The following is a 28000-nucleotide window of genomic DNA, read 5'->3' on the forward strand; positions in this document are numbered from 1 at the left end:
GCAAGTGACACGGCAAATGCAAGTGTACAACTGCTCTCTATGCTGCTGCTGCTCACTCTGATCAAAATAGCAGAAATAGTTAAAAAAAATGCTTTGAGAGCTTGGGGAGGGTCTACATGATGTTATCTTTATAAACGCGTCTAAACGCAAACGCGTCTAAACGCGTCTAAACGCGTCTAAACGCGACATGCAAACGCGGCAAAACGCGCGTTTCTAAACGCGCGTTTCAGCTTTTTTTTAACAGAGGTTTCATCTGCGTCTCGTGTGCATGAGGCCTTACACTGTTATACAAGCTGTACACTCACTACTTTACATTGTAGCAAAGTGTCATTTCTTCAGTGTTCTCATGAAAATATATAATAAAATATTTACAAAACTGTGAAGGGTATGTGCATGTATATATATATATATATATATATATATATAGTGTGTGTGTGTGTGTGTGTGTGTGTGTGTGTGTAAAAATTGAGCTTTAAGATTGTGATGCATGTTTCTAGCATTGCATATAAGCAAATCTATTTTCTTGAATTTAAAGGGTCTGCCAACTGACAGACGAAAAAAAAAAAATATGCCAGAATTGGGTGTGGTGCAAGTCTACATAACATCCAATCTTCTGAGAAGGATGAGTGCACCAACAGTCCAGAAATTACAAATGGAAAATTATCTTTTAATGAAACAAGCAAAATGGACAGCAAAGGATGGTTACTTAAATAATTCCCACACTTTACAAAGGTCATGTACATCATCCAGCACGCTCTGAACAAGTTATTTCAAGGCAGTATAAAGGCAATTTAAAATAAACTGTTGGATTTTACAAACGCCATGGCTTAAAAAGTGAAAGATTTGGGGGTGGGTGTATGCGGATCTTTACAAATGGCGCCTTTTCCTAAAATAAGGATTTGTTACAGTTTCAGTTTGTGGGCTGACAGTTCATGTTTTTTCTGTGTTTTCTTGTGTGCAGACTTGACACCTTTGATTTGTGATTTGACTTGGTCTTGCAATTGAGAAAAGAATGCTTGTGATGACTTCAGTGCTTTATCCTTCCCTTCATCCTGTAAAAAAAAAAAAAAAAAAATTACAATATTAAAATACCCAAAACAAGATAAAGAGTAGAGATGAGCAATTTCATTGCGATAATCTCCTTGTAACAAAGAATAAAACTGCTTCTGTCATAGAACACATTTGAGTTGATTTACTAAAACCAAAAGGTGAACTTACCATATCATGCAGAAAAACCATACAGATTTGACATGCATAGAATATTTTTTTTGTCTCGTTCACACTATGTGCAGAGACACATATATATAGCTATTAATCACTTGCCGACCAGCCATCATACTGTGGCAGATTGACTCGTTCCCGCAAATCTGTGTAGTTGTGTATCGGCCCTTTAAACAGCTATAGCAGGGGCGCCCCCGCTGCGTGTGGCCGGCTTTTTCGCGTTGACTGCCGGCCATGCACAATCCCGGGCATGAGAGCCAGCACTGGGGTGTGTGTGTGTATATATACACACACACACACACACATAGATATATATATTTATTACACATCCCTGTTCTGACAGGAGAGACAGATCACCTGTTTCTACTAATCAGGAACAGCGACATGTCTCCTCCTCTAGTCAGCCGCCCCCCCAGTTAGAAACACAGGGGGACCCCCAACTCCATTTTTCTTTTACATTTTGGCTCCCACACTTTTTTTTACATTTATTTTGGGGTTCGCCTGTGGGGAAATTCCATGACGTTTTTATCAATGAACTTTTATGTGGTATTGTCGAACCGACAATTTCATTATAGCCGTGAATAGTTTTAAATGGCTTTTTTTTCCTTTAGAAATGTAATTTCGCTGTCAGACTGTTCTAACACAGGAAACATGCACCTCTTTACAGGCATACTATAGACACCCCAGGTACGAAATGTATAGGAATATTACACTTTTATTGTTTCACTTTAAGCATTATTAAAATCACTGCTCCCGAAAAAACTGCCATTTTTAAAACTTTTTTTTTTTGCATTGAAACATGTCCCCTACGGCAGGACCCAGGTCCCCAAACGCTTTTTATGACAATACTATGCATATAAGTATTTAAAATTAGCACTTTTGATTTCTCCCATAGACTTTTAAAGGGTGTTCCCGGCTTTCGAATTTGCCGCCAACACCGAAAATCGTTTGCTGTTTGGCAAACTGGCGAACAGCCAATGTTCGAGTCTAACTCATGTTCGACTCAAACATAAAACCCGTCCCTAGTAGAGGGAGATTAGAACACCTTATTCAGATTCTATTGTTGTCTCTGCCCCCCGCTTGGGAGCTTCACCCTCTTTGTGACGATTATCATTATCATTGAAAATAAAAGTAAGGCTGCATTCACACCTGAGCGTTTTCAGCTTGTAAAATGCCGGATAGAAGAACAAGCAAAATCCTATTCATTTCAATGGCACCTGTTTACATCTGAATGTTTTGTCACCTGAAGCAAAATGCCTGAAGCTCAAAAAAGTACATGAGCATCTTTTTAGGCAGATTAAAGTAGTTTTTCTGCTTTTTAAATTGGTGACCTTTTGACTTGTACAAAATTGCAGCATAAAACGTGCGACTTTCTGCCTTGAAAACAAATATGCTCCCTTTTCATTGCATTTAAAAACTGCATGGTGTATGGGTAACCTAAATATGGTAAAAGATCAGATTTTCTCTCGAATATCTGGGTAGTTAAAAAATAAAAAGGCAATTCACACAGGATTCAAAGTATAATAAATATATATATATATATATATATAACAGCACTGATCTTTCTTACAAGCAGCAGACTGATAAGAACGTCAAAAGGTGCAGCACCAGCAATTTGCATTCTCTGTACTGGTACTTGTGTGTATGAAACCCACCACCAAATCTATGCTTGTCCCTAGAAGCTTGCTCCTACATTGTAGGACACACCATTAATTGTGGGGTGGAGTCCACCTTACGTATGCCCCAGTAGGGTTTAATGCTGTGGCAAGCTTTATATACCCCCCATTTTTTGGGTTAATTATTACTACTTTAAATTGTTCATTATGGGGTATCGTGTATTTATAAAGCTTCTATTCTTCTCTAGAGATAATGTTTGCCGCCCCCCTGTGGCCTCCTGAGGAAGCAATTTTGCCATGAAACATGTTGAGGGTGAACGTTACTTGGGTTGTGCTCTCATTATAAGATATACATTTTGAAGCTCCATGGAGTGCTCTTAACATCAGCTTTTGGTACACATGTATAGGGGCACACGATTGTCTTAAATGTAAGCAATCAACTTTTGAATAACTTTAGTAATAAATATTGATGTCTTTTACTATATTGGTTTAATGTGTTCATGGGGAAATCCTGAAGCATTGTGCATTAATATATGGGATGTGGTGACCTCTGTTTTAGTATATACCTCTGGACACTCACTTTGAAATTGTTCGTCTTTGATATGCTGAGAATGTTTATTATTTTCATAATATCTAATGCTGTCAGATAAATTAAGGCCATATGAGGTAGCACCAAGTGCTACTTTCAATCAACAAGGACAATAAGGTGAATTAATAAGAATAATAGTTACAATACCTTCTTGTTTGAAAACCTGGTATGAGCTGGAACACCCATTTAGGGGTTAATAGGAGGGAAATAGCCAATAACTGGTGGAAAGAGACAATTACCTTTAGCACAGTGGCTTTTCCATCTTTGGCAAGTTTCTTGATGTTGGCTTCTGCTGCTTGTTTTGTTGGCTGCTTCCCCTTCTCCTCTCTTTGTTTCTCTGCTAGCTTCTGACGTTTCTCTTTTTCCTTTATTTTAAACTTTTTCATGACCTTCTTTTTCCGTCTGTCACGCTTCTTGTCTGTGGCCGTCTTTTCAGCATTTGTTTTTAGGTCTCCAGCTTTGCTCTTCTCCTATAAAATATGAAACAACCAGACTAAGCACTCTGCAAGCGAGTCATTTACATATTAGTCCAGCAATCAGCTTTAAAAAAAAAAAGTGTCACATGACCCACATTGTTTAATACGGCCATCTTTCCACCATTGTGTCCCGGATGGAGTTATGTGTATGAATATCTAGATCTGGTACATGTCTTCTACTTACTTTGACTTCTTCTGGAGCCAGGAGAGTTGCTTCACTCACTCCCACAGGTGCCACCTCTTCCATACTGATTGCAGGGAGATTTGATACCACCTTAATTTCTGGAACGGGCTGCATGACAAAAAGCATTGGTTACTGATAATCATTAAACCAACAAGTAAATTTATTTCTTTACTAACCAGACCGATTTCTTGAAAAGCTAGGCCACCTGTAAATCATTGTTGAACAGATGCTGCATAGACTAGTACATACACTGCTCATGTAAGAATTTAGATCATCAGATGGGGCTGCAGAATTCCATACATCTAGGAAGAGAATTTAATTCTACAGTGCCTTTTTAGTGTAGGTGTAGCCAGTAATTTGCTTTGCATTTTATTTCACAGGAAAACTAAAGTGACAAGCTTTCCTTTATGATATAAAAAGGATTCAAAATGAACACATTTAGAGTTTTTGTATACGAGATCTATGAACTACACATCTGAACATCAGTTCATCTAAGGGACCATTCACGCTAGACATTGCATATGAAGCGCAAAGAACACAGTGTGGTTTCTGTGCAGTGTAATTTCAGCCCCATCCATTTTAACCACTTGCTTACTGGGCACTTAAACCACCCTCCTGCCCAGGCATTTCAGCGCCGTCATTTTTCGAATGACGATTGCACGGTCATGCTACACTGTAGCCAAATTAAATGTTTATTTCTTTTCATACAAATAGAGCTTTCTTTTGGTGGTATTTAATCACTACTGGGGTTTTTTTTTTTTTTGCTAAACCAAAAAATAAAAATAAAACAGAAAATTTTGAAAAAAGAAACATGTTTCATAGTTTGTTATAACATTTTGCAAACAGGTAATTTTTTTCCTTCATTGATATGTGCTGATGAGGCTGCACTGGTAGGTGACACTGATGGGCAGAACTGTTGATGTACTGATTGGTGACATTGATAGGTGGCACTTATGGGTGGCACTGGCAGGTGGGCACAGATGAGGCGGAGGCTGCTCTCCTTGATCGGGACCGATATCCCTCCGACAGCCACCGGTGATCGCTTTTTTTTCCTCCTCAGGCTGTCAGCTCTGTTTACATCACATTATCAGCTGATCATGTTATAAGGGGTCGGTAACGTGGTAAGGGGGGCACGAAGGCCGTGCGAGCACGGGAGGACATCTATTGATGCCCTCCCGGCAAAGTAGGCCTGCCCTGTAGCAGTCATTCAGCTATAGTGTGGATCTGAAGGGGTTAAATGGGCTGAAATCGCACTGCACTACTTTTTGAATGTGCGGCAACCTCATCGCATGGTACCATGCGATGTGGTGTGGAAAAACCATGTGTTTCTGACCTGCATTTGGGGAGAGAACTTGAACTGAGCCCCACAGCAGATTGCAAAGGAATTGCGATTGTAATGCAGTGTGGAAAGCCAAGCGGTGATGCAACTCTCCTGCACTGCATTACGTAGTGTGAACGGGCCCTCACTAAAAAATTCCAAAGCAAATTAGAAAATGACTAGGACTCCTCGCTCTTCTTAGCTTGTTCACTACTGGTTACTTAGATATCGGCCTGAAAATCCAGAGGGTTCAACAACCCAAAGCTAAGGGTCAACTCAAGTTTTCAGAGCTGAAATCAAGATATTCATAACTAGTTTCCACAAGTTCTGGGCTCCCAGTGAACTTGGCTGAAAAAAAAAACAAAAAAAAACAATGATGGTTTTACAGGTTACCCGTTTAGAGTTACAGAGGAGGTCTAGCGCTAGAATTTTTGCTCTCACTCCAACATTCCCAGCGATACTTCATGTCACCATTTACATATGAGTTTGCTTCTGCGTGTGAGCACGGAGGGATGTGGGCGCTTTGAATTATTTATTTTCTTTATTTTTATATATTTTTTTTAGTATTACACACACACACACAAAAAAAGTAACACACTTGTTTACTTTTAGCCTGGACTGGAAGGGACGTTATTACATCGTTCTGGTCCTCCAAGGCTAAAAAGGCGACCAGAGTGGCTGTGTGACCAGCCAGCGGCACCACTGGATTGTTTCTTGGACGAGCCAGCGGAAACGGTAAGCCCGAGAAACACTGGTGAGTGCGTGGGGTGGGGGAACTTCCCTTCCTGCTGCCTCTGAAAGCAGTCCAGTGGCTCATAAGCCACTCTGAACACTTTCAAGAAAAAGCCAAAAAATAAAAATACTGGGGTTATGGCTGACAGCTTCAGCCATAAACAAACTGCAAACCGCGACGTATATATACATATTGCGGTCGACAAGTGGTTAAAAGGTGCACGTTTCTTTATTTTCATCCTTGCTTCACTACTTCGTAAGCAGAGCAGCTGTGCTGGCACTTAATTTGCTGCGACATCATCAGCAACTAAAACACAATCTCTTCAGCATATGTATTAATTTTCAGTCACTTCAGTTCAGCAAAAAGACAAAATAAAGACAAAAAAATAATGGTTAAAATAAAGAATTACTGGTTTTGGTGTGAAATGGAAATTTGACAAGGCATCTAGCTTTAGGAACAGGCTGTCCATTGATTTCTGTATCTCTACATGCTTTGGATCCTCTTCCTCTTCCACTTTTTTCTAATAAAAAAAAAAAAAGTTCAGACAACTGAATCTTACAGCAGACTGTTTAATGAGACAGTACAATAGAGGTTATGGTGAGAAAGGACTAAAGAAAATGCAAACCATTCCTTCACATCCCACATAGCCAAATTCACACCCAGACCTGTTTGTGTATATGCAAATATAGCCTAATATTATAGAGATTTTTACTCCAAACTGCATACAGCTTTTTCATCATCAGTGCTGTAACAGACTGTTAACATCTACTACTTTTATATTTAAAATATCATAATTGGGTAAGCATACCAATACCTTTTACATTAAAGAGAGGAACTTCACGCCCCCCCCAATTCATTTTTCTTTTCCTCTGTTCACCCAATGCTGGATTCCTCACAGTTCAGATACTCACCCACCCCGCAGATCCAGCGTTGCCCTGAGATTCCCTTCTCTGCAGCCACCGCTCAGGTCCTGCGCTGCCATATTCTTTCTTGCATCAATGGGAGGCTGCTGGCTCTTCAAGGGTAACCACTTGAGGACCAGGCCTCAAGTTAGAAAATTACATAGAACCCCCAAACATATACTGTTTTTTTTCTTCTAACACCCTAGAGAATAAAATGGCGGTCATTGCAATACTTTTTCTCACACCGTATTTGCGCAGCGGTCTTACAAGCGGACTTTTTTTTGGCAAAAATTCACTTTATTGAATAAAAAAAAAAATAAGACAGCAGTAAAATTAGCCCAATTTTTTTTTTTATATTGTGAAAGATAATGTTACACAGAGGAAATTGATACCCAACATGTCACGCTTCAAAATTGTGCCCGCTCATGGAATGGCGTAAAACTTTTACCCTCAAAAACCTCCATAAGCGACATTTAAAAAATGCTACAGGTTGCATGTTTTTTATTTGTTACAGAGAAGGTCTATGGCTAGAATTATTGTTCTCGCTCTACCGATCGCGGCAATACCTCACATGTGTGGTTTGACTACCGTTTTCATATGCGGGCACTACTCACATTTGTGTTAGCTTCTGCGCGTGAGCTTGTTGTGACGGGGTGTTTTAAAAAAAATATATATTTTTTTTTCTTATTTATTTTACTTGATTTTTTTTTTCCAGTGTAAAAATAAATAAAACATCCATTGTAATAGAAAAAAAGCATGACAGGTCCTCTTAAATATGAGATCTGGGGTCAAAAAGTCCTCAGATCTCATATTTGGACTTAAATGCAATTAAAAATAAAAATAAAAAAAGTAATTTGAAAAAAAAAAAATGACATTGAAAAAAATGGCCCTTTAAGATGTATGGGCGGAAGTGACGTTTTGACGCCGCTTCCGCCCTCCTATGGTATAGAGACGAGTGGGGGCCATCTTAGCCTCACTCGTCTCCATACCCAACAACAGGAAAGGACCCGATCGCCTCCGCCGCTACCGACGGCTCCGGTAAGCAGCGGGAGGGGGAGTGACCCCTCTCCCGCCGCCGATAACTGATCTCGCTGCGGACCTGCCGCGGAGACCACCATTATCGTGAACAGGACCGCCTCCTGTAAAGAGGAATATCTCGGTTGTGGCAGCAGCTGCTGCCGTTACCGAGATATCCCTCTTCAAAGTGCCGACGTATATGTACAGGAGGCGGTCCTTAACCACTTACAGACCGGACCATTTTGCTGGTCAAAGACCAGACCACTTTTTGCGATTCGGCACTGCGTCGCTTTAACGGACAATTGCGCGGTCGTGCGACGTGGCTCCCAAACAAAATTGACGTCCTTTTTTTTCCACAAATAGAGCTTTCTTTTGGTGGTATTTGATCACCCCTGCGGTTTTTATTTTTTGTGCTATAAACAAAAATAGAGCGACAATTTTGAAAAAAAAAAAAACGCATTATTTTTTACTTTTTGTTATAATAACTATCCCCCAAAAATATATAAAAAAAGCATTTTTTTCCCTCAGTTTAGGCCGATACGCATTCTTCTACATTTTATTTATTTATTTTTTTACCAAAAATAAGAAATCGCAATAAGCGATTGGTTTGCGCAAAAGTTATAGCGTTTACAAAATAGGGATAGTTTTATGGCATTTTTATTAATAATTTTTTATTATTTTTTTTTACTAGTAATGGCGGCGATAAGCGATTTTTATTGTGACTGCAACAGACACATCGGATATTTTTGACACCATTGTCATTTATACAGTAATCACTGCTATATAAATGCAGTGATTCCTGTGTAAATGACACTGGCAGTGAAGGGGTTAAGTGTTCCTAGGGTGTGTTACCATCTGTTGGGGGCTGGGCTTCCATTTAGTGAACACCGATCTTTGCTCCAATCACATGGAGCAGAGATAAGCGTCACTAGTTGCTAGGCAGAATGGGGAGGCAGGGCGGCATTGAAGATTGGACGTACCTGTACGCCAATATGCCTGCCCGTGCCATTCTGCCGACGGACATCGGCGTGTGCTGGTCGGGAACCGGTTAAGTAGTTAAAGAGGAAGTAAACCCTGATGAGTTTACTTCCTCTTTCATTCCCTGCAAAGGCAAAGCATAATTGACTACTATGCATCGCATAGTACCATATATACTCGAGTATAGGCCGACCCGAGTATAAGCCGAGGCCCCCAATTTACCCCAAAAAAACTGGGAAACGTATTGACTCGTGTATAAGCCGAGGGTGAGACATCCCTGTGTCCCGTCCGTCCCTGTGTCCCGTCCGTCCCTGTGTCCCGTCCGTCCCTGTGCTGTGCTGTCCGTCCATCCCTGCCTACCTGTGTCAATCTGCAGCCTCTGTGTGCCACACTCTCCTCCTGGCAGACGGCGGCCATTCCTCTGTTCAAAAGCCGCGCCTCTCTGTGATAGGCGGAACACTCAATTTCCCAGCAGTCAGTGTTCCGCCTATCACGGACATCCTCTCATCCTCGTCCATAGTATGAGAATGAGCGGATGTCCGTGATAGGCGGAACACTGACTGCTGGGAAATTGAGTGTTCCGCCTATCACAGAGAGGGAGGCGCGGCTTTTGAATAGTAGAATGGCCGCCGTCTGTCTGCTCGACACGCTGATCGGGCAGACAGACGGCGATGACTCGAGTATAAGCCGAGGGGGGCACTTTCAGCCTCAAAAAAGAGGCTGAAAATCTCGGCTTATACTCGAGTATATACGGTAGTCCATTATGTGTCACTTACCTTACACAGGAGCCAGCGAAGTCACCGCTGTCCCCTGTAGTCTGGCGCATCCATCTTCTCGGTGGGTCTCGCAGCTCCGCCGCTGTCATTCGGAGAAGCCGCAATGTCACTCCCACGCATGTGCACGGGAGCCGAGACGCGCGGCATTTTCGTCATCGAGGATGCCACGCTCAGTGCGCATGCGCCGTAGACAGCGGTGCTCGTCTTCGGGCAAATCTCCTAAACCGTATAGGTTTAGGAGATATTTCTTGGACCTACAGGTAAGCCTTAATCTAGGCTTATCTGTAGGTCAAAGTGGTTTGTAAGGGTTTACAACCACTTGAAGGAGCCACCTCCCCAATGATGTGCCGCTAGGTCCGCCCCCCTCCTAGTTTAATAGAATAACTGTAGTGCATGTCCTATATCCCAGGAGGAACTGTGGGACTATTACCTCTACATTAGCGAGAAAAAAAATAGTGTGTAGCTGAGGGATGGGCAGGAGGAACATTATTTTTTACATGTTTAAGGATGAAAATCCTCTTTAACAGAACTTAAATCTTTATAGCTAAAATGCTTACCTGGTTAAGTTTTACATACTCCTGTTCATAAATCTCTGCTAGACTTAGTTTGCTCTTATCATGGTCCAGAGTAAGTCGCTTCTTGTACTCAAAGGCATCTTCCTTTGGCTTTTCCTTGCGGACCACATCATCCCACAACTTGGAGATAAAGAAAATAAGAGCTTAGGATACATACATAGCATGCAAAAGAGACCAGTGTAAAAGGGAAGTCTGAAGAGCATGCAAAAACACACCTAGATTAAAGTGGTTGTAAAGGATTTTTACCTACCTTCAGTGTGCAGCTCCCCACTCAGGCCCCTTATACGTGACCTGAGCCTGATCCAGCAATGTGCATGAGAATAACTGCTCTCCCAGGTCTCTCTCCTCACTGGATGAGGTACAGCAGTGAGGGCCATTGGTTCCCTCTGCTGTCAATCACAGGTCAGCCAGGAGAGAGTGGGGCTGAGCCATGCACTGTGTGTCTTATGGACACACAGTGGCAGCTCCAGAGTGAGCACGTACAAGTGCCCCCATAGCCAGCAGCTGGCACTGAGGGCACTCAGTAGGAGGAGGTGTGCCAGTGGGGGACCCAAGAAGAGGAGGAGCAGGGCTCCATTGCACAGAGCAGGTAAGTACAGTGCATCTGGAGAGCATTCACAGCACTTCACTTTTTCCACATTTTGTTATGTTACAGCCTTATCTTTACAGAGAAACGCTGGAGCTCTGTCAGTGTGACCATTGGGTTCTTGGTCACCTCCCTAAGGCCCTTTTCACCCCATCGCTCTCGGATGGCTGAGGGAATCATGAACATCATCGGTCAGAGAAAAGGATCAGGCCTGCTACACACGTTTTTTTTTTTTTTATCTTAATGTATAGAGTGCATTAAGATAATAAACCCCTTGCTTTACAACTCCTTTAATATCTCAAAGTGAAAATGTAGCAGTAGAGAGTAACGATGCTATAAAAAAAAAATTCTACTGCAGCTCCATCTGCTGGTGAAAAGTAAAATCTACAACCCTAAAACAAACAGTTCTGAATGAAAAATTGCGTATATCATCTAATTTTTAACGAAGTTAAAAAAATAAAAATAAAAAATAAATAAAAAAGTCTTATTTAACCACTTCAGCCCCGGAAGATTTGGCTGCTCAATGACCAGGCCATTTTTTGCGATACGGCACTGCGTCGCTTTAACTGACATTTGCACGGTCGTGCGACATTGTACCCAAACAAAACTGACGCTTTTTTCCCCACAAACAGCTTTAGTTGTATTTGATCATCTCTGCGGTTTTTATTTTTTGCACTATAAACAAAAATAAAAGCACGACAATTTTGAAACAATATTTTGTACTTTTTGCTAGAATAAATATCCCCAATTTTTTTTGAAAAAAAAGCTAATGTTTTCCTCAGTTTAGGCCAATGTGTATTCTACATATTTTTAGTAATATAAAAATCGCAATAATATATATATATTCGTATATAGATTATACATTTTGTGCAAAAACAATCTATATACGTTTATTATATATATATATATATATATATATATATATATATATATATATATATATATATATATATATATATATATATATATATATATATATATATATATATATATATAATCGTATATAGATTGGTTTTGCGCAAAATTTATATAATTTCTAAAAAATAGGGGATAGATTTATGGCATCATTTTGCTTTTACTAGTAATGGCGGTGATCTGCAATTTTTAAATCGGGACTGCAACATTATGGCAGACACATCGGTGACTTTTGACACATTTTTGGGACCAATGACAATTATAAAGCGATCAGTGCTATAAAAATGCAGATTACTGTATAAATGTCACTAGCAGGGAAGGGGTTAACACTAGGGGGCGATCAGGGGGTTGTGTTCTCTAGTGTTTTCTAAATGTGGGGGGGGGAGGACTAACTATAGGAGAAGACAGATTGCGGTTCCTAGCTAGTAGGAACTCACAATCTGTCTCTCCTCAGCTCACAGAACAGGGATTTGTGCATTTATATACACACACACACACACACACACACACACACACACGAGATCGTGCCGACCTGCCGCATTATAATAACGGTGGCTGGTTGGCAATGGGTTAAACACAGAAAGCACATGTGATCTCTTCGGAAAATATATTTAAAAATTTAAAATATATTGTTACCTTCAAAATGCAGAGCATTCTTTGACCAGACAAGGTGGAGAGGCGGGTCATCACAATCTCTACCTCGTCCAATCAGAGAGTGCCTTGCATTCATTGAGAAAATTCAACATGCTGAACGAACAACCCCCTTATGTTCACTAAGTAGCCGTTTGGCGCAGAAATTACAGTGGCAGCAGTGTCTACTACAATGATTTCCGGCCTCCACAGGGTTTGGCCACGTAGGACGCATACACACTTCTATTGGTCTAAACTGGGCGGACCCCTGTAACTTGATTTAAAAGTGGTTTTGAAAAGGCCACTGACCTGGTCTTGAATTCTCTGTTTGATAATATCCTCAAGTTGTAGTGTGGTTTCCTCTGTGATTGCGGGCGCTGTAATAAAGTGTGGAACAAATATGAGGATGCACCTGTAACCAAAAGTACAAAGGACACAAGATTTGCACCCAAAAACCCACAGCTAATATGACAGTAAGAAGCTACATTGAAACACTTATGTGAGGCTTTATCACGTTTTGCATGCTTGATTACTTTATAGCCTGGAATGCATAGAGGATTCAATTAGTCATTTTCTTCATAAAGAAAAAAATTTAAGTTACGACCAGCGACAATTAAGGATAGATATTTATACAGCAGTAATCCCCCCACCCTGTATGTTGAAGCAGAATATAGCAGAGCCATCAGCTACCATTATTGATTACTGGATTTTCACAAGGAGGAAACCAACCCCCAGGCTACTTTATCGATCAGACACCCAGGAAAGGACCCGCAGAGAAAATCAGACCATCACTATATTTCCATGCCGTTACCTTACAGCTGTGAGGTAAGAGGCCACCCCTTCTAGGTGTCATTGCATGGAAAGAAGAGGTACCCACCACAACTATATTGTTTGCACAATCGAGATTGGGACAATCATGTTTTCCCTACTATTGAATTCAGAGAGCATCACTATTGCACTCTATGTATCCATCAAGCACTTTGTGATTTTATAGTCTTGCTTATTTACACTGGACGTTTATTTCACTATTGCATATTAAAGAGGGAGTCGACCCGAAAAAAAAAAATATTAAAAGCCAGCAGCTATAAATACTACAGCTGCTGACTTTTAAAAAATGGACACTTACCTTTCCTGGGGTCCAGCGATGTCGGCAGCCGAGGCCGATCGATCACTCGGCTGCTGCCGCAGCCATTCTTGGTGAGGGAATCGGGAAGTGAAGCATTGCAGCTTCACTTCCCGGTTCCCTAATGCGCATGTGCAAGTCTAGCAGCGTAATGGGAATGGTCCGCGCTGTCTCTGGGACCCATGTGTGTCCCAGCAGAAAGCGCGGCGGGACAGGAAGAGGCATAGACTCCTGTGGGAGTCTATGCCCGGAAGTGGGTGCAAATACCTGTCTTAGACTGGTATCTGCACCCCCTGAAAGGTGGCAAATGTGACACCGGAGGGGGGGGGGGGGGAGTTCCCATCAGCGGAAGTTGCACTTTAGGGTGGAACTCCGCTGTAAGGAGTTATATGCCGTGGAGTTTTGACTGCCATCTTGTGTTCATTTTGAGTACTTCACTATTGCACTTTAGAAGTCACATTCAGTTTACACTAAGCCCCTGTACACACGGTCGGACATTCCGACGGAAAATGTCCGATCGGACCGTGTTGTCGGATAATCTGATCATGTGTGGGCTACATCGGACTGTTTCCGTCGGAATATCCGACCGACAAAGTTTTAGAGCTGGGCTATAAAATTTTCCGACAACATGATCCGTTTGTAGAGAATTCCGATCAGACAAAGTGCCACGCATGCTCAGATCAAATTGAGAAGGTGGTGTGCCTCTACCCTCTAATCAGGACTCAGCTGTCTTCACGGAGCTGTACAGTGTGCGACTTCAGAACCCTGTCCCCTGATTTTCAGAGCTGAGAAATGTTGTGAGATGGCTGCAGATAAACAAGTACAACTTATGGAAGAGGATTTGTTGTGTCTCTGTGCATCACCTGAGGCTAGTCAGTGTGTGTGTGCGCGCGCGCGTGTGTTAGAGATATATATCTATTTTACATTTTCAACCGCTAAATTTACACCAACACACACTTTCATGATCTTTTAAACAAACAAGAAATAAACTGTAAGAAACAAAAATCTACCCATTCTGGAGGCATGGTCAAAGACTAAGGACTCAGACATCAAACTGTTCTCTGGTCTCTTCTGTGCGGTTACCTCTCCGCTCAGCTGCCAGGATTTCTCTTCAAGCATTTGTTTCTGGAGTGTCTGAATCTTCTCACTCATCTGTGAATCAATGCGTTTAAACACAAGCGAAAAGACTATTATACGTCTATATAATTTTAACCAGTGATTTTTTATTTTACATCTTGAATTAACTGTCTGTTTATTGGATCACATCCATAGAAGTAGATGGTTTTTATAAACAACTGTTGTATGCCTTGTAAGAAATGCATGTAAATCTGAAATCACAAACAAAAACCAAAAGCGGTGCCTACAACCCTCTAAAGACCGAGCCACACCTTTGCATTTCGGTGTCTTATTGCCTGGTGTATGCCACTGAAATTCATGAAAACACATAAAATTTCAAGTCAAAGTGTGTTGACCTACAATGCCACGTGTTTTTAACGCAAGTTGCAATATACTTTGGATTGCGCAGGTCAACATACATGAATTCAAAATGACATGCATTTTGATTGATTGTAATGAATAATGCAAGAAGCAACAAAACAGAGGTGTGCATCCATATTGCCTTCTTGTTTACAAAGGAGTGGTGTGCGATGGGCATTCCCCCATGTAAATTCCCTGAGTTACGAACACAATAGGGACTGTAGGTTTGTTCTCAAGTGGAAGTCAGAACAGTGCATTTTTAAGTGCAACATCCGCCTGTGCAGGAATGTGGGATGTGTCAGGCGCTTCTAGGCATGCAGTTGTTATCTGGGGCTCTTCTGGCCATGTAGTACTGCAGTGTGGGTCGTGTCCGGCGCTGCAAGATAGCTGCTCTAAGGCATCCAGGACCAGCGTGGAGCACAAACGGCGGGCATTGAGGCCGCTCGCAAGTAGTAGTTCATAACTCGGGGACTGCCGTATTCTTCCAAACCCAGCGAATAGCATTACCGCCCGGCCCTCTGTTATAACAAGGTATAACACATTGGGGTTGATTTACTAAAACTGGAGTGTGCAAAATCTGGCACAGCTCTGCACAGAAACCAATCAACTTTCAGGTTTTTTGTTTTTTTTGTTTTTGCTTAAATTGAACAAGCTGATTGGTTACCATACACAGCTGCGATAGATTATACACTAACCAGTTTTCGTAAATCAACCCCACAGTGTCAATGTTTTTTAAAAATGCTGCTGCTAAATACCTCATTTCAGAGCGCCGCTGTGTGATCACATGACCTCCAACCGCTCCCCTTCCCTGATCTAAGGGCTACAGCAGAATGGGCTGAGCAGGCAACACAGCAGTCATGCGACCTTCTGGCTGATGTCAGATGGGAATCTGAGCCCCTCCCACTGCAGTCCTTAGATCAGGGGAGGAGAATGACGAGAGGTCACATGACCACACATTGGCGCTCTGAAATAAGGCATTTAGTGGCATAATTTTTAAAAACCATTAACACTAACTGCTTACAATGATCAGCTTTTATTTATTTACATAAAACCTTTATGCCAAAAGGAAAAAAACTGTTGCTGCAACGGATTTAAAAGTGTTATCTGGAGTTGAGCTTTAATGTATTAATCAGATCCATCTAAATCTGCCAGCCTAACGCCATCTTCTCCACAGACCAATGCTGCTGCTGTCCAAATGGTGTCTCAATCCAACGTGTACCTAAATCTGAAAAAGCATCTAACACTCTTCCCCCCAGATGTACAATGCTGCTATCCAAATGTCCCCTCCCAGTGCTCATTTATCCAGAGTGGGGGCACTCTAAGGTGTTACTGGCCAGATTAGCAGGTGAAAACAGAGGGCAGCAGAGACACTAGTCCCCCATCAGGACCTTTTGCCTTGTAATTGACAGCAGGCAGATTCTACAGCCAATATCAGGCTGTTTTTTTGGCGAAGGATTCGCTAACTGCCTGCTGTCAATCACAAGTGGGGCTGACTTGATTGGGAAATAGTGTCTTTGAATCCCCATCAGGCTCCACCTCATCACTGCACTTTTTGACAGGTAGAGCGATGGGGAGGAAGCAGAGTAGAACTGCAGATTTAGTTTGCATATGAACGCTCCAGTCTCAGTGCGCCTCCACACCTAGGGGTTGATTTACCAAAATTGGAGAGTGCAAAACCTGGTGCAGCTCTGCAGAGAAACCAATCAGCTTCCAGGTTTTATTGCTAAAACTTAATTGAACAAGCCGAGGATAAAAGAGGATTGGCTACTATGCACAGCTGCACCAGATTTAGGCCCCCTTTCACACTGGGGCAGTGGGTGCGTCGGCGGTAAAGCTATATGCCGGCAGTATAGCCACACTGCCCCGTTGATTTCAATGGGCAGGAGTGGTGTATACACCGCTTCAAAGATGCTGCTTGCAGGATTTTTTTTTTTTTTTTTTACGTCCTGCCATCGCACCGATCCAGTGTGAAAGCATTCGGACTTTCAAACTGGAGAGACAGGAGTGGCTCTTTACAGGCGCTACTTTTAGCGTTATACGCATGTAAAGTGCAAAAGGAGTCTTAGTAAATAAACCCCTTGGTGCATGCAAAAAATGTACTTGTCTACAACAGGCACGTGAACCTGTTGCCTGCTCCGATATTTGTGGTGTGGAGGTGCAACCTTAAATATGTACAATTAATAAATGAGCAAACTAACTGGCAAATCTGAGATTTTCAGAGAAATCTCAATTTCAAATAATGGGTTAAATTTACTAAAACTGGGAAGTGCAAAATCTGGCGCAGCTCTGCATAGAAACCAATCAGCTTCCAGGTTTTTATTTGTCGAAGCATAAAATTTAAACAAGCTGAAGTTAGTAGCCGATTGGCTACCCTGCACAGTTTCACCAGATTTTTGCATTCTCCAGTTTTAGTTAGGGTCCTTTCACACTGGGCAGATCAGTTTCATGGACTCTGCTTGTTTGGTGGGGATCGATTCCCTGATCCCCGCTAAAAAGGTGGATGACAGGTCTGTCTCTGCTCACTGTGCAGAGACAGGCCTGTCAGAGTCCCGCTGTCCTCTATGGGGAGATTGGATGAAAAGGGACAGGCAACCCGTTTTCATCTAATCAGCCAGACGGATGGAAAATGGGGTCCCCATCTGTCTGGATTTGGTGGAGAGGATCGAATAACAGCAGGCATGTCACCACTGACATCCCCTGTCCCACAGGGGTGTCAAATCCACCTGTAAAACTGACAGGTGGACCTGATCTGAAAGCCTGTGTGAAAGGGGCCTAAAGCAACCCCAATTGGTGCATGTAGATTTGCAGAATACTTTGCCGTTCATATAAAGGACTCAGCACATATAAAGGAGGTACATGATCTATAAATGGGTTCTTTTTACATACAGTGGATATAAAAAGTCTACACACCCCTATTAAAATGTCAGGTTTCTGTGATAAATCACTTCAGAACAAAATAAAATATGGTTGCATAAGTGTGCACACCCTTAAATTAATACTTTGTTGAAGCACCTTTTGATTTTATTACAGCACTCAGTCTTTTTGGGTACGAGTCTCAGCATGGCACATCTTGACAATATTTGCCTACTTTTCTTTGTCAGATTGCGAGGGCATCTTCTGTGCACAGCCCTCTTCAGATCACCCCACAGATTTTCAATTCAGGTCTGGGCCATTCCAAAATTTTAATCTTCTGGTGAAGCTATTCCTCTGTTGATTTGGATGTATGCTTTGGGTCCTTGGCATGCTGAAAGATGAAGTTCCTCTTCATGTTCAGCTTTCTAGCAGAAGTCTGAAGGTTTTGTGCCAATATTGCCTGGTATTTGGAACTGTTCATAATTCCCTCTACCTTGACTAAGGCCCTGTTCCAGCTGAAGAAAAACAGCTCCAAAAGCATGCTGCTGCCACCACCATGCTTCACTGTGGGTATGTTTTTTTTTTGTTTTTGCGCCTAACATAACTTTTGGAATTACGGCCAAAAGGGTCAACCTTAGCTTCATCAGACCAGAACACATTTTCCCACATGCTTTTGGGAGACTTCAGATGTGTTTTTGCAAAATGTAGCCAGGCTTGGATGTTTTTCTTCGTAAGGAAAGGCTTCCGTCTTGTCACTCTACCCCACAGCCCAGACATATGAAGAATATGGGAGATTGTTGTCACATTTACCACAGCCAGTACTTGCCAGATATGCCTGCAGCCCTTTTAATGTTGCTGCAGGCCACTTGGCAGCCTCCCTGACCAATTTTCTTCTTGTCTTTTCATCAATTTTGGAGGGACATCCAGTTCTTGGTAATGTCACTGTTGTGCCAGATTTTCTCCACTTGATTACGACTGTCTTCACTGTGTTCTATGGTAGATCTAATGCCTTGGAAATTCTTTTGTACCCTTTTCCTGACCGATACCTTTAAACAAGATCCCTCTGATGCTTTGGAAGCGCTCTACGGGTCATGGCTTTTGCTGTAGGATGCGACTAAGAAAATGTTAGGAAAGACCTACTAGAACAGCTGAACTTTATTTGGAGTTAATCAGAGGCACTCTAAATGATGGCAGGTGTGTGCCAACCCCTATTTAAACATGAGTTTGAATGCCATTCCCTAATCCTGAACACAGCTACATCCCCAGTTATAAGACTTATGCGACCACATTATTTTAGTTTTACTCCCCCCCCGTTTGTTTTTCAGCTAAGTTGTAGAGTTTATAGGTCGCATTAAAATGGTGGAAAAAAGCTCTGAAATGATTTATCTTTGTCTCTTTTACATCACAGAAACCTGACATTTTAACAGGGATGTGTAGACTTTTTATATCCACTGTATATTAACAGAACTATAGAAAAGAATAAAGGCTAGTCTCTTCCACCAACCTTCTCTTCTCTCTTCTCAAATGAGGACTTTGGCTCCTGAGGTTTTTCTTGATTTTTCTTGCCACCAAGTATGTCACCAACATCTTCCCCTTCACTATCATCTGACAGGTCAAATGTCACCCTCTTGAAGGCCATCTTTGCTCTTTTACTTTCTTCTGTTTCCTCCATCATATCCTCCTCTTCATCGTCCTCATCCAATTCTCTCCTGAAAAAGAGTTTATACTGAGTCTTCACAGAAAAAGAAAATAAAATAAATGGGGAAATTCACTCTTTTAGGCTGGATTCACACGGTCTTCGGATGTGGCTCACAGAAGAGGGTTCGGTATGTCCCTGTTCACTGTTTCAGGGACAAAACGGCCCAAAATTTTTGCCTGAATTCGGACCTGAAATAGAGCCAATGATGCACAGGACCCTTGTGCAATCCACCCTGCGGCCGCAACGGAGCCCTTCCCTTACATGCACCGGCATTTTCTGCTGTGTGCTGGTCTTGAGCAGTCTTCACTTGCTCAGAATTATGTCACTCCTGAGCATGCACTGGAGCCAGTTACCTCGGCACACGGACTGTGCTGGAGATGTAAGCTGAGCTGTGCATGCGCAGCTCACATAAGCTGGAGAAGACATCAAGCAGGTAGGTAGGTGTATTTTATTGCAGTAGACACATGGCATGATTCCTTTGCAACAAAGAGCCTGACTGCTTGCAGTTTGTGACAGCTGGACTGCTGCACTGCTCGCTCTAAAATGTATATTAGCTGGATAATGATGCAGTCTGACCATTATATAGGAGAACAGTGCAAATCGCCCAAAAAATAAATAAAGTAAAAATGATCTTACGCTTCTTCTATGTCCTCCTCCATATTGTCATGTTCTCCCTCTTCATCTGACTTTTCAATTTCTTCTTCTTCACCAAGATGTCTGTCTGTTCCATTCTCATCACCCTCGACTGGATCGAAATAATCTTGATAATGAAGGTCCCTGGCACTTTTAGCTGCCTAAAAATAAGCAAAAAAAATGTTTTATTATGGTTTATATCTGCAATAGTCACTGTAAGGGCTAATACACATGGCTGAATAGGACCATATGCCACCCAGATGAGAATGCTTGGCTTGTTTCACACAGGCTTCAGCTTGTATTAAAGCAGTGTGAACAGCAAGCTTTAAGTAAACTTTCAGCAAGCTTTGATCAGTTTTCTCTAAGTTTTTAAAGCTCCCTTCAGCTCGTTTTGGAAATGCTATACACAGATCCCAACAGAAGTACGGATTACCACCTTTAACAAGCTGCTAGCAGGATTTCAAAAAGTATTGCTGAAGCCTGCTAGCAGCTTGTTTAAAGTGGTAATCAGTACTTTCATTAGAATCTGTGCTCAGCATTTACCAACTAGAGCTGAATGATACTTTAAAAGTTTCAGCAAAGTTTGACAAAAGTTGTGAAAATGCTTTGTAAAAACTTGCTGTTCATGCTGAAGCTTGTGTGAAACAGGCATTTCTGCGGCAGGTACAGCAAGGTGGTTATGATTAGCTGCAGACAGGAGGCCTGTACAAATCAACGTCTGGCTGTTAGGGCCTTCAGCTGTTCCCATGTAATTGCACATGGAGCAATTACCTTCAAGCGTATCTATAGTCAAAATGTAAAATCATGCTATCAGTTCCACATTGTATTTCAATTATTTCTAATCTACTCCTATTACTCTGAATGATCCCCACACATTTACTTCCTTGACTTCTGAGACACATATTTGCTATGCTATATATTTGCAAATCTCAAAAACTGCAATGGTGCAAATTGAATCTCAAACTATAGATGCAAAATTCTTAGTAATAAAGCAAGAGTCTATTATAAAAAGTCCAAATGTGTATATGTTGTCCAAACATCTGAGCTTCATACACAGTGCGACTGTGATCCTCCACTGGCCAGAATTCACGCTTACCTCCAGCAAACGACCCCAAGGGTCAGTAAACACTTTAATAGTGCAGTATATTTATTAAAAGTATATATATATATATATATATATATATATATATATATATATATATATTTTGTTTTGCAAATCTATGTACACTGCAAACTGTATGATTGAATTGGTTCCGATATCGCTGTTTTACTAACCTGACCTCTTCTTCTAAATGGGAAAACTTAATTTTGTTTGCAAATATTAAAGATTCTAACAACCAGCAAAAATAAGTCCTTACATTTAAAGAGCACCTGTCCTTTCAGATCCATCATGATGGTGTCTGTTAGTGGGTATCCACTCACCTGCTGCCGCCATGTCCCTCACCTTGTTGTCACTGGTGCATCACCAGCTGTCCCATTAAAGTGAATGGGACTGTCGGTGAGTCAACAGCGGGTTAGAGATGACAGTTGCTCTTTAAAAATTATGATTTAAAATCGAGTTGATTTAAATAAAGCTATTTTGCTAGTGATTTAAATCAAATCCACCCTGCCTGGTACAGAACATCAATGGCCTATCCGTAAATACGTAGTTGGCCATCCCACCATGCCGGTTAAAAAAAAAAAAAAAAAAAAAAAAAAAGCAAGGAACATATTTTACCAGTTTTGTTTTTCCAATTTGGAACTCTTCTTCATCTTCATCAAAATCAGAGTCCTGATCTTCAAAATAATCCACTTCCTCTTCATCATCCTCCTTGTCCCTACCATCTTCCTTCTCAGCTGCCTCCAAAAAAGCCTCCATTTCTGACAGCTTGAAGAACTGGTCATCCACAATGGACTTTTCAGCCGGCTGTTTCAGAGGTTTCTTACTGATTTTTTTCTTGTTCTTTTGTTCCACTTTATCAATGTCAAAGTCCATATCTGAATCATCATCGCTGAATCTTGCCACCACTGATGATTTTTTGGAATTTTTACTATCAGTTACTCTATGATTTTTTCCTTTAACGTTAAGCTGGTCAGAGATGGGTTCAGGTTCTTCTTCAGATTCTCCTTCTTGGACTTCCTCATTAGCATTTTCAGATTCTTCTTCTTCCTCCTCCTCTTCTGATACCTGCAAAATATACAAGTCGCTGTCCTTCACAGTCTTAATAATTGCCTTCTTGAAGTGCCCAAGAACAGCATTGTTCTGAAGTTCAATCTGCTGCCAGATTTGCTCCTCATCAAAATTCTCAGTAATGAGTTCATTAAGAGGGCTTCCTACACCAAGAACAGCCTCCGACTTATGGAAATCAAAGAGAGCCTTTGTTAAGATGGACAACTCAGAAGCCAGTTCCTCCTGAACACTAAAATAGGTATAAGAGAAAAAAAAAAAAAAGCAGGTTGAGATGGATACTTGTGAAAATATAACATTTTCAAATCTTGCATATTGCAATACAAAATACATTCAAGAGGGCAACAGTGGCTCCACACAGCAATAACATGTAACGGCAACAAATTCTGGTTCTTACTGGCTAACGCACTCTGTACATGGTATGAATATATGGGCAAAGAACCAAAGTTGAATTGTGCCGCCGTCCATGAAGTGCTTCTCAACTTCGGTTCTATATGTACAGAATATTTTTACTAACCAGATGCACATAACTTTTTACTTGCATGATTAGTAGGATGTAGATCTCTGGATTTGCTTTGAAAGTCTTGAAAGAGGGAGGGGGGTGTGTAGCATTATGATCAGGTTCTCCCCTTCCATGGGGTGTCCCTTTGGGAGCGTCATGGCATTCCTCACCCTGCAGCCGCACGTATACGAGGGGCATGTTAATGTGCAGCTCCAGAGTAGAGAATGTCTCTGCCACCCATGATTGGCTGTCAGCATTGACAACTTTCTGGCAGGATAGCTCAGGTGGGTTCAAACTCGTGTCAGATCTGGCCGAGCTCACTACTGTTTAACCAGTTCCTGCTCGGCCTATAACAAAATGACAGCCAGGCCTTTTGTTGATCTGGGTGGACATCCTCCCAGACTATTCATCGCACATGACAGTGGCACAATCTGTCACTGGACATAGCCAATGACTGATCAGTGTACCGGCTTGCTGCTTGTACCATGTGACTGCTGTGACCAATTACAGCAAGCCACATGACAGTTGTAAACAGTGAATGGCTTAAAGCGGAGCTTCAGTCATTTCTTTCAACTTTCCATCTATTAAATCTTCTGCCCTTGTTTTAACTTTGGGTCGTAAAACTTTTTTTTTTCTGCCAGTATACCTTATACATCCTACTTATTTCTTGTCTGGAAAAAAAGCCTAGGATTATGACATCATGCACAGCTCTCTCTCTCACTCATGAGAGTTTGCCAGGAAGGGAAGGAGAGAGGAGTCAGAGGGCCAATGAGATCTGCAGAGCTGGAGGTGTGGACCTGTGCAAATCCATGTCAGGCAACATCAATAAAAACTGGCTGACATTTGGCCCGCACATAAGGCAGCCAGTCCAATAGAAGAAAGCAATTCAGCTGGCTTCTGTTGGACAAGCATGCTGGAAAACCGGCAGTCGACCGACTCCCGAACAGTGTTCTCAGCCAATGGCAGCGGCTCTGGCTGGAGATGCCAATTTTTTTTTTTCGTACAACCAGCCGGGCTGAACGGAAAAAAATCAAACAAAAAATTAGGGGTGTGTACCACGCTTAAAGCCCAGTACACATAGGGCAAAAATTGGCCACTTCAGCAGGAAACCAGCCAGATTTTGGTCTGTGTGCACACTTGTCTGTTCAACGGAAATCTGTTGTTACACCAGCAATGCTGAGAAAAAAAATAAAAATAAATCAATGTTCGATGCAGCCAATGGCTTCCACTGCTGCTTATCTGGTAGGAGAGGGGGTCCCCCTGTCAAAATAAAACAGGGTTGATTTACTAAGGCTCTGTTCACATTTGGTGTTTTGAGATCACAGGCGATCTCAAATCGCACTACGATTGAAAAACACATGTTCAGGTGCCATTCATTTTCAATGGCACCTAAACACTGTGAAGAATCATATGGCAATTGTGGAAAAACTTGTTGGAGCTTCTTTTGGGGTGACAAGCTTTGGGCATTGTTGACTGCCATCTGATTTATTGTGGCAAAACCACACCACGTTTAGATGTCACTGAAAATGAACGGCACCCGGACATACATTTTGAGATTGCAGAGCGATTTAAGGTCCCGAAACTCCAGATGTAAATGGAGCCTAAAGCTACAAAATCTGGTGCAGCTCTGCATACAAACCATTCAGCTTCCAGGTTTTTTTTTTTTTGCACAAGCTTAAAGTATCACTAAAAGACAAAACTTTTTTTTTTTTTAGTTTAGTTTTGGATAGAGTGAAGAGGGATTAGAACAGCTGTCAGGTTTTATTGATGTCTGTGCCCCGATAGGGAGATTCGCCCTCTCAGTTTGTACTGATTACTATTAGCATTGAAAGTGAAAGTAAAAGTAAAAGAAAAGCCCAAATTGTTTTTTACTTGTTTAATAATTTGAACAGTATTTAGATTAACAAAATGTTCTATAGTATTCTATGTGAAGTAATTTATATGTTTGAAGCCTATCCAGGCACCTTGGTGACGAACATGTTTGACTAAGTAACTGGATTATTCTTGTTTACTTTTTGAAAATTCAATAAAAATCTTCTAAAATTGGAAATAAAAAGAGAGAGAGGAAAAAAAAAAAAGAAAAGCCCAAATTGTGAATTGTCCAGAGAAAAAGTAATAAAGGGGGACATTTTCCAATGAGGACTCTAGTTCTGGTGGTCCCCAGGGAAGTTCTTAAATTTGCAGAGATTTCCTGTGTGGCTATGGAACAGAAAGTGAAGGGAAATCTCCCCAATGGGACACGGATGAAAAAAAAAAAAAAAAAAAAAACAAACATGACAGGGGTTATAACCCTCCCTTACGCGATCTAAAAAAATAAATAACGTTTTGCCTATAGTTCTACTTTAATTGAGCAAGCTGAAGTTAGAAGCCGATTGGCTACCATGCACAGCTGCAGTAAATCTCCCCCAATATCTCAGTGGGAGAGATCCCTGCATTAAAGTGTTAACAAAACCAAAAAAAAAAAAAAGGAGGGGGAAGAAGATTCTGTTCCTTTAACCACTTTCCGACCGGCGCGCGACGATGTAAGTCAGCAGAATGGCACGGGCAGGCAAACTGACATACAGGTACGGTGGCACGTCAGTCGAGACCCCCGTGAGTCCGGTCACGGGTGCCGCGATCGTCTCACGGGGAGGCTGAGCGGGGAGATGCGGAAGTAAACTGCATCTCCCCGTTATGCCTAGCAACAAGCGACACTGATCTCTGCTCCCTGTGATTGGAGCAGAGATCAGTGTTCACTAACACACAGCCACGCTCCTACAGTTAGCAACACGCCCCTATGATACACTTAACCCCTTCACTGCCAGTGTCATTTACACTGATTGCATTACTAGTAAAAAAAATTTTTACTAAAAAATAAAAATGCCATAAAATTATCCCCTATTTTGTAAACGCTATAAATTTTGCGCGAACCAATCAAACGCTTATTGCGATTTTTACCAAAAATATGTAGAAGAATATGTATCGGCCTAAACTGAGGAAAAACATTTTTTTTATATATATTTTTGGGGGATATTATAGCAAAAAATAATGCGTTTTTTTCTAAATTGTCGCTTTTTTTTGTTTATAGCGCAAAAAATAAAAAACACAGAGGTGATCAAATACCACCAAAAGAAAGCTCTATTTGTGGGGAAAAAAAAAAAGACGTCAATTTTGTTTGGGAGCCACGTCGCACGAATGTGCAATTATCAGTTAAAACGGCGCAGTGCCGAATCGCAAAAAGTGGTCTGGTCTTAAGCCAGCAAAATGGTCCGCTCTGAAAGTGGTTAAAGCATGTTATGTAGCACAGTGCTTGTGCTGTGCAACTTGGCCCTCCGTAGCACCTGGTTAATCCTGCCTAGCTCTGCCCTCCCCTCTGTAAACTGACCATGGTATATCATGGCTACTGAGCCGACACCATGGTCAGTTTACGTGCCTCAGTCAGCCACAGCTCTCCTCTGCCCCCTCCCCGCCTGTCAGCTCTGTGTCTGTGCCCTGCCCCCCTGCTGCTGCTCAAATTACTGTTCAATTTTTACACCATCCTGTTTATTAATGTAATCTGCCTCTGTGCCTTATTTAAAAAAAAAAAAAAAAAAATGCACTTATTTACATGTTTTCAGATCATTGATTGGCGCTCACGTGACCCGCTGCCTCCATCTTCCTCCCCTCACGGCTGACATCAGCGGGGTATCCATGGTCCTGCCTGCTGCTGCTGTCAAGCAGAGAGAAGCATCAGGTCACGTGAGCGCCAATCAGCGCTCTGAAAACAGGTAAATAGCCGCAAGGCACAGAGGCAGATTACATTAATAAACAGAGAAGATTTTTTACTTTTTTTTTAGTTTACTTGGGTTAACATTGCCTGTGTTGACGAGGGGGATCTGTCAGGTTGTTTTTCTTTCGCTCAATCCGCTGGTTAAACAAAAAATATAAAGTGTATACATGTACCCAGCTTTAGGGTTTATTCAGATAGACGATCAGACCAGTCCTCTGATCCGAGCCGCTGTGTGTGAATCCTCCTCGGACCAGCATGCAAGCAGCCAATAGAAGCGGAGTCAGTGGCTGCATGGTCACAATCACATGTCAAAATCTGACATGTAGACAGGAGCGGGTACACGGATCTGAACTCAGACACTGTGCACTTGCTCCAGAGCAACATTTAGACATGTGATTGTATCCATGCGGCATGTACTTCTATGGGCTGCCTACATACAGCTCGGAGGTGGGTTGAGTCTGAGTTCACACTGATGCGGCACGGAACACAGCATGTAATTAGCAGAACCATGCGGTGTCTCTGGTGTGCGATTTCAGCCATTAGTGTGGCTCAAATCGCACCAAACTTGCACAGGACCCTTTTTTTTTTCCACACCAGAATCTAATCACATAAGCGTGCACACCCATGTGATCCCATTCTGCAATTTCCACTTTTTGTCATCAACTTAAAAGGGGCTGTAAAGGTTTGTTTTTTTAAATAACAAACATGTCATACTTCCCTGCTCTGTGTAATGATTTGGCACAGAGCGGACCTGATCCTCCTTTTCTGGGGTCCCCCAGCAGCGCTCCTCAAGCCCCCTTCCATGGGGGCACCCGTGTGGGCGCGCTCCCGAGTCCTGCTGCTGCGTCCATTGATACAGACAGCATCGAGAATTGATTGAAATATGTATGGTAGACCTGAGTAGATGCAACCAATGGATCCCTAAACTGTAAAGTACGCAATTATTATGTGATTGCTCGGTATATATAATCTATAGAGCCCGGTGTTGTGTCTGTACAGCCAGCCATCTAGTGGTGGGCTCCCTCCACCCCGTAATCGGTGACAGGAGGACCGGTCATACCTGAGGAGCTGCTCGGGGTGAGCGCTGACCGTCTCCAGCACCCCCGTACTCCGCCATAGACTCTGCCGCGATACCTTCGCCATCCTCCCCGATAACCCAGGTGGCTCAGAGATGTCACATGTGCAGCGCTACACCGGATGTGTCCCTTCCAAACTCATCCGCCCGGAAACTCAAACCCCGACAATAGGGTTCCGCAGAGCCATGATTGCTTCCATTTTCTGGT

The 28000-nt window shown here is 42.0% G+C and overlaps 2 protein-coding genes across 5 annotated transcripts in view; one reads left to right on the forward strand and one right to left on the reverse strand.

The window, feature by feature from the left end:
* Positions 1–646: 646 nt before the first annotated feature.
* On the reverse strand, positions 647–27916 carry MPHOSPH10 (M-phase phosphoprotein 10). Its single transcript, XM_077470367.1, has 11 exons — positions 27778–27916; positions 22018–22699; positions 20304–20461; positions 19473–19677; positions 14650–14791; positions 12826–12893; positions 10368–10505; positions 6547–6657; positions 4087–4194; positions 3666–3896; positions 647–1052 (listed from the first exon to the last, which is right to left on the reverse strand). Exons 1-11 carry the CDS (start codon positions 27858–27860, stop codon positions 903–905), a joined length of 2076 nt encoding a protein of 691 aa, XP_077326493.1. The 5' UTR covers positions 27861–27916; the 3' UTR covers positions 647–902.
* FAN1 (FANCD2 and FANCI associated nuclease 1) overlaps positions 27871–28000 on the forward strand; it is a 58602-nt gene continuing 58472 nt past the window's right edge. For 3 of the 4 annotated variants that reach the window (XM_077470361.1, XM_077470363.1, XM_077470362.1), the window contains exon 1: positions 27871–27998. The gene's annotated coding sequence lies outside the window, so the exon portion shown is untranslated. The remainder of the gene's footprint in view (positions 27999–28000) is intronic. The other variant, XM_077470365.1, reaches the window with a different exon arrangement.

This window comes from Lithobates pipiens, unplaced genomic scaffold (genome assembly GCF_037356315.1).
Source record: "Lithobates pipiens isolate NorthernLeopardFrog02 unplaced genomic scaffold, aLitPip1_a1.2 Scaffold_8, whole genome shotgun sequence".
Lineage (NCBI taxonomy): Eukaryota > Metazoa > Chordata > Amphibia > Anura > Ranidae > Lithobates > Lithobates pipiens.

Excerpts from the sequence above, each read along its gene's own strand:
- MPHOSPH10 (XM_077470367.1), bottom strand. The coding sequence starts at position 27,860 with ATGGCGAAGGTATCGCGGCAGAGTCTATGGCGGAGTACGGGGGTGCTG. Across the intron at positions 6,658-10,367 it reads AGTATGTAAAACTTAACCAG|AAAAAAGTGGAAGAGGAAGA; the intron begins GTAAGCATTTTA and ends TTTTTTTATTAG. Across the intron at positions 1,053-3,665 it reads GAAAAGCCACTGTGCTAAAG|GATGAAGGGAAGGATAAAGC; the intron begins GTAATTGTCTCT and ends TTTTTTTTACAG.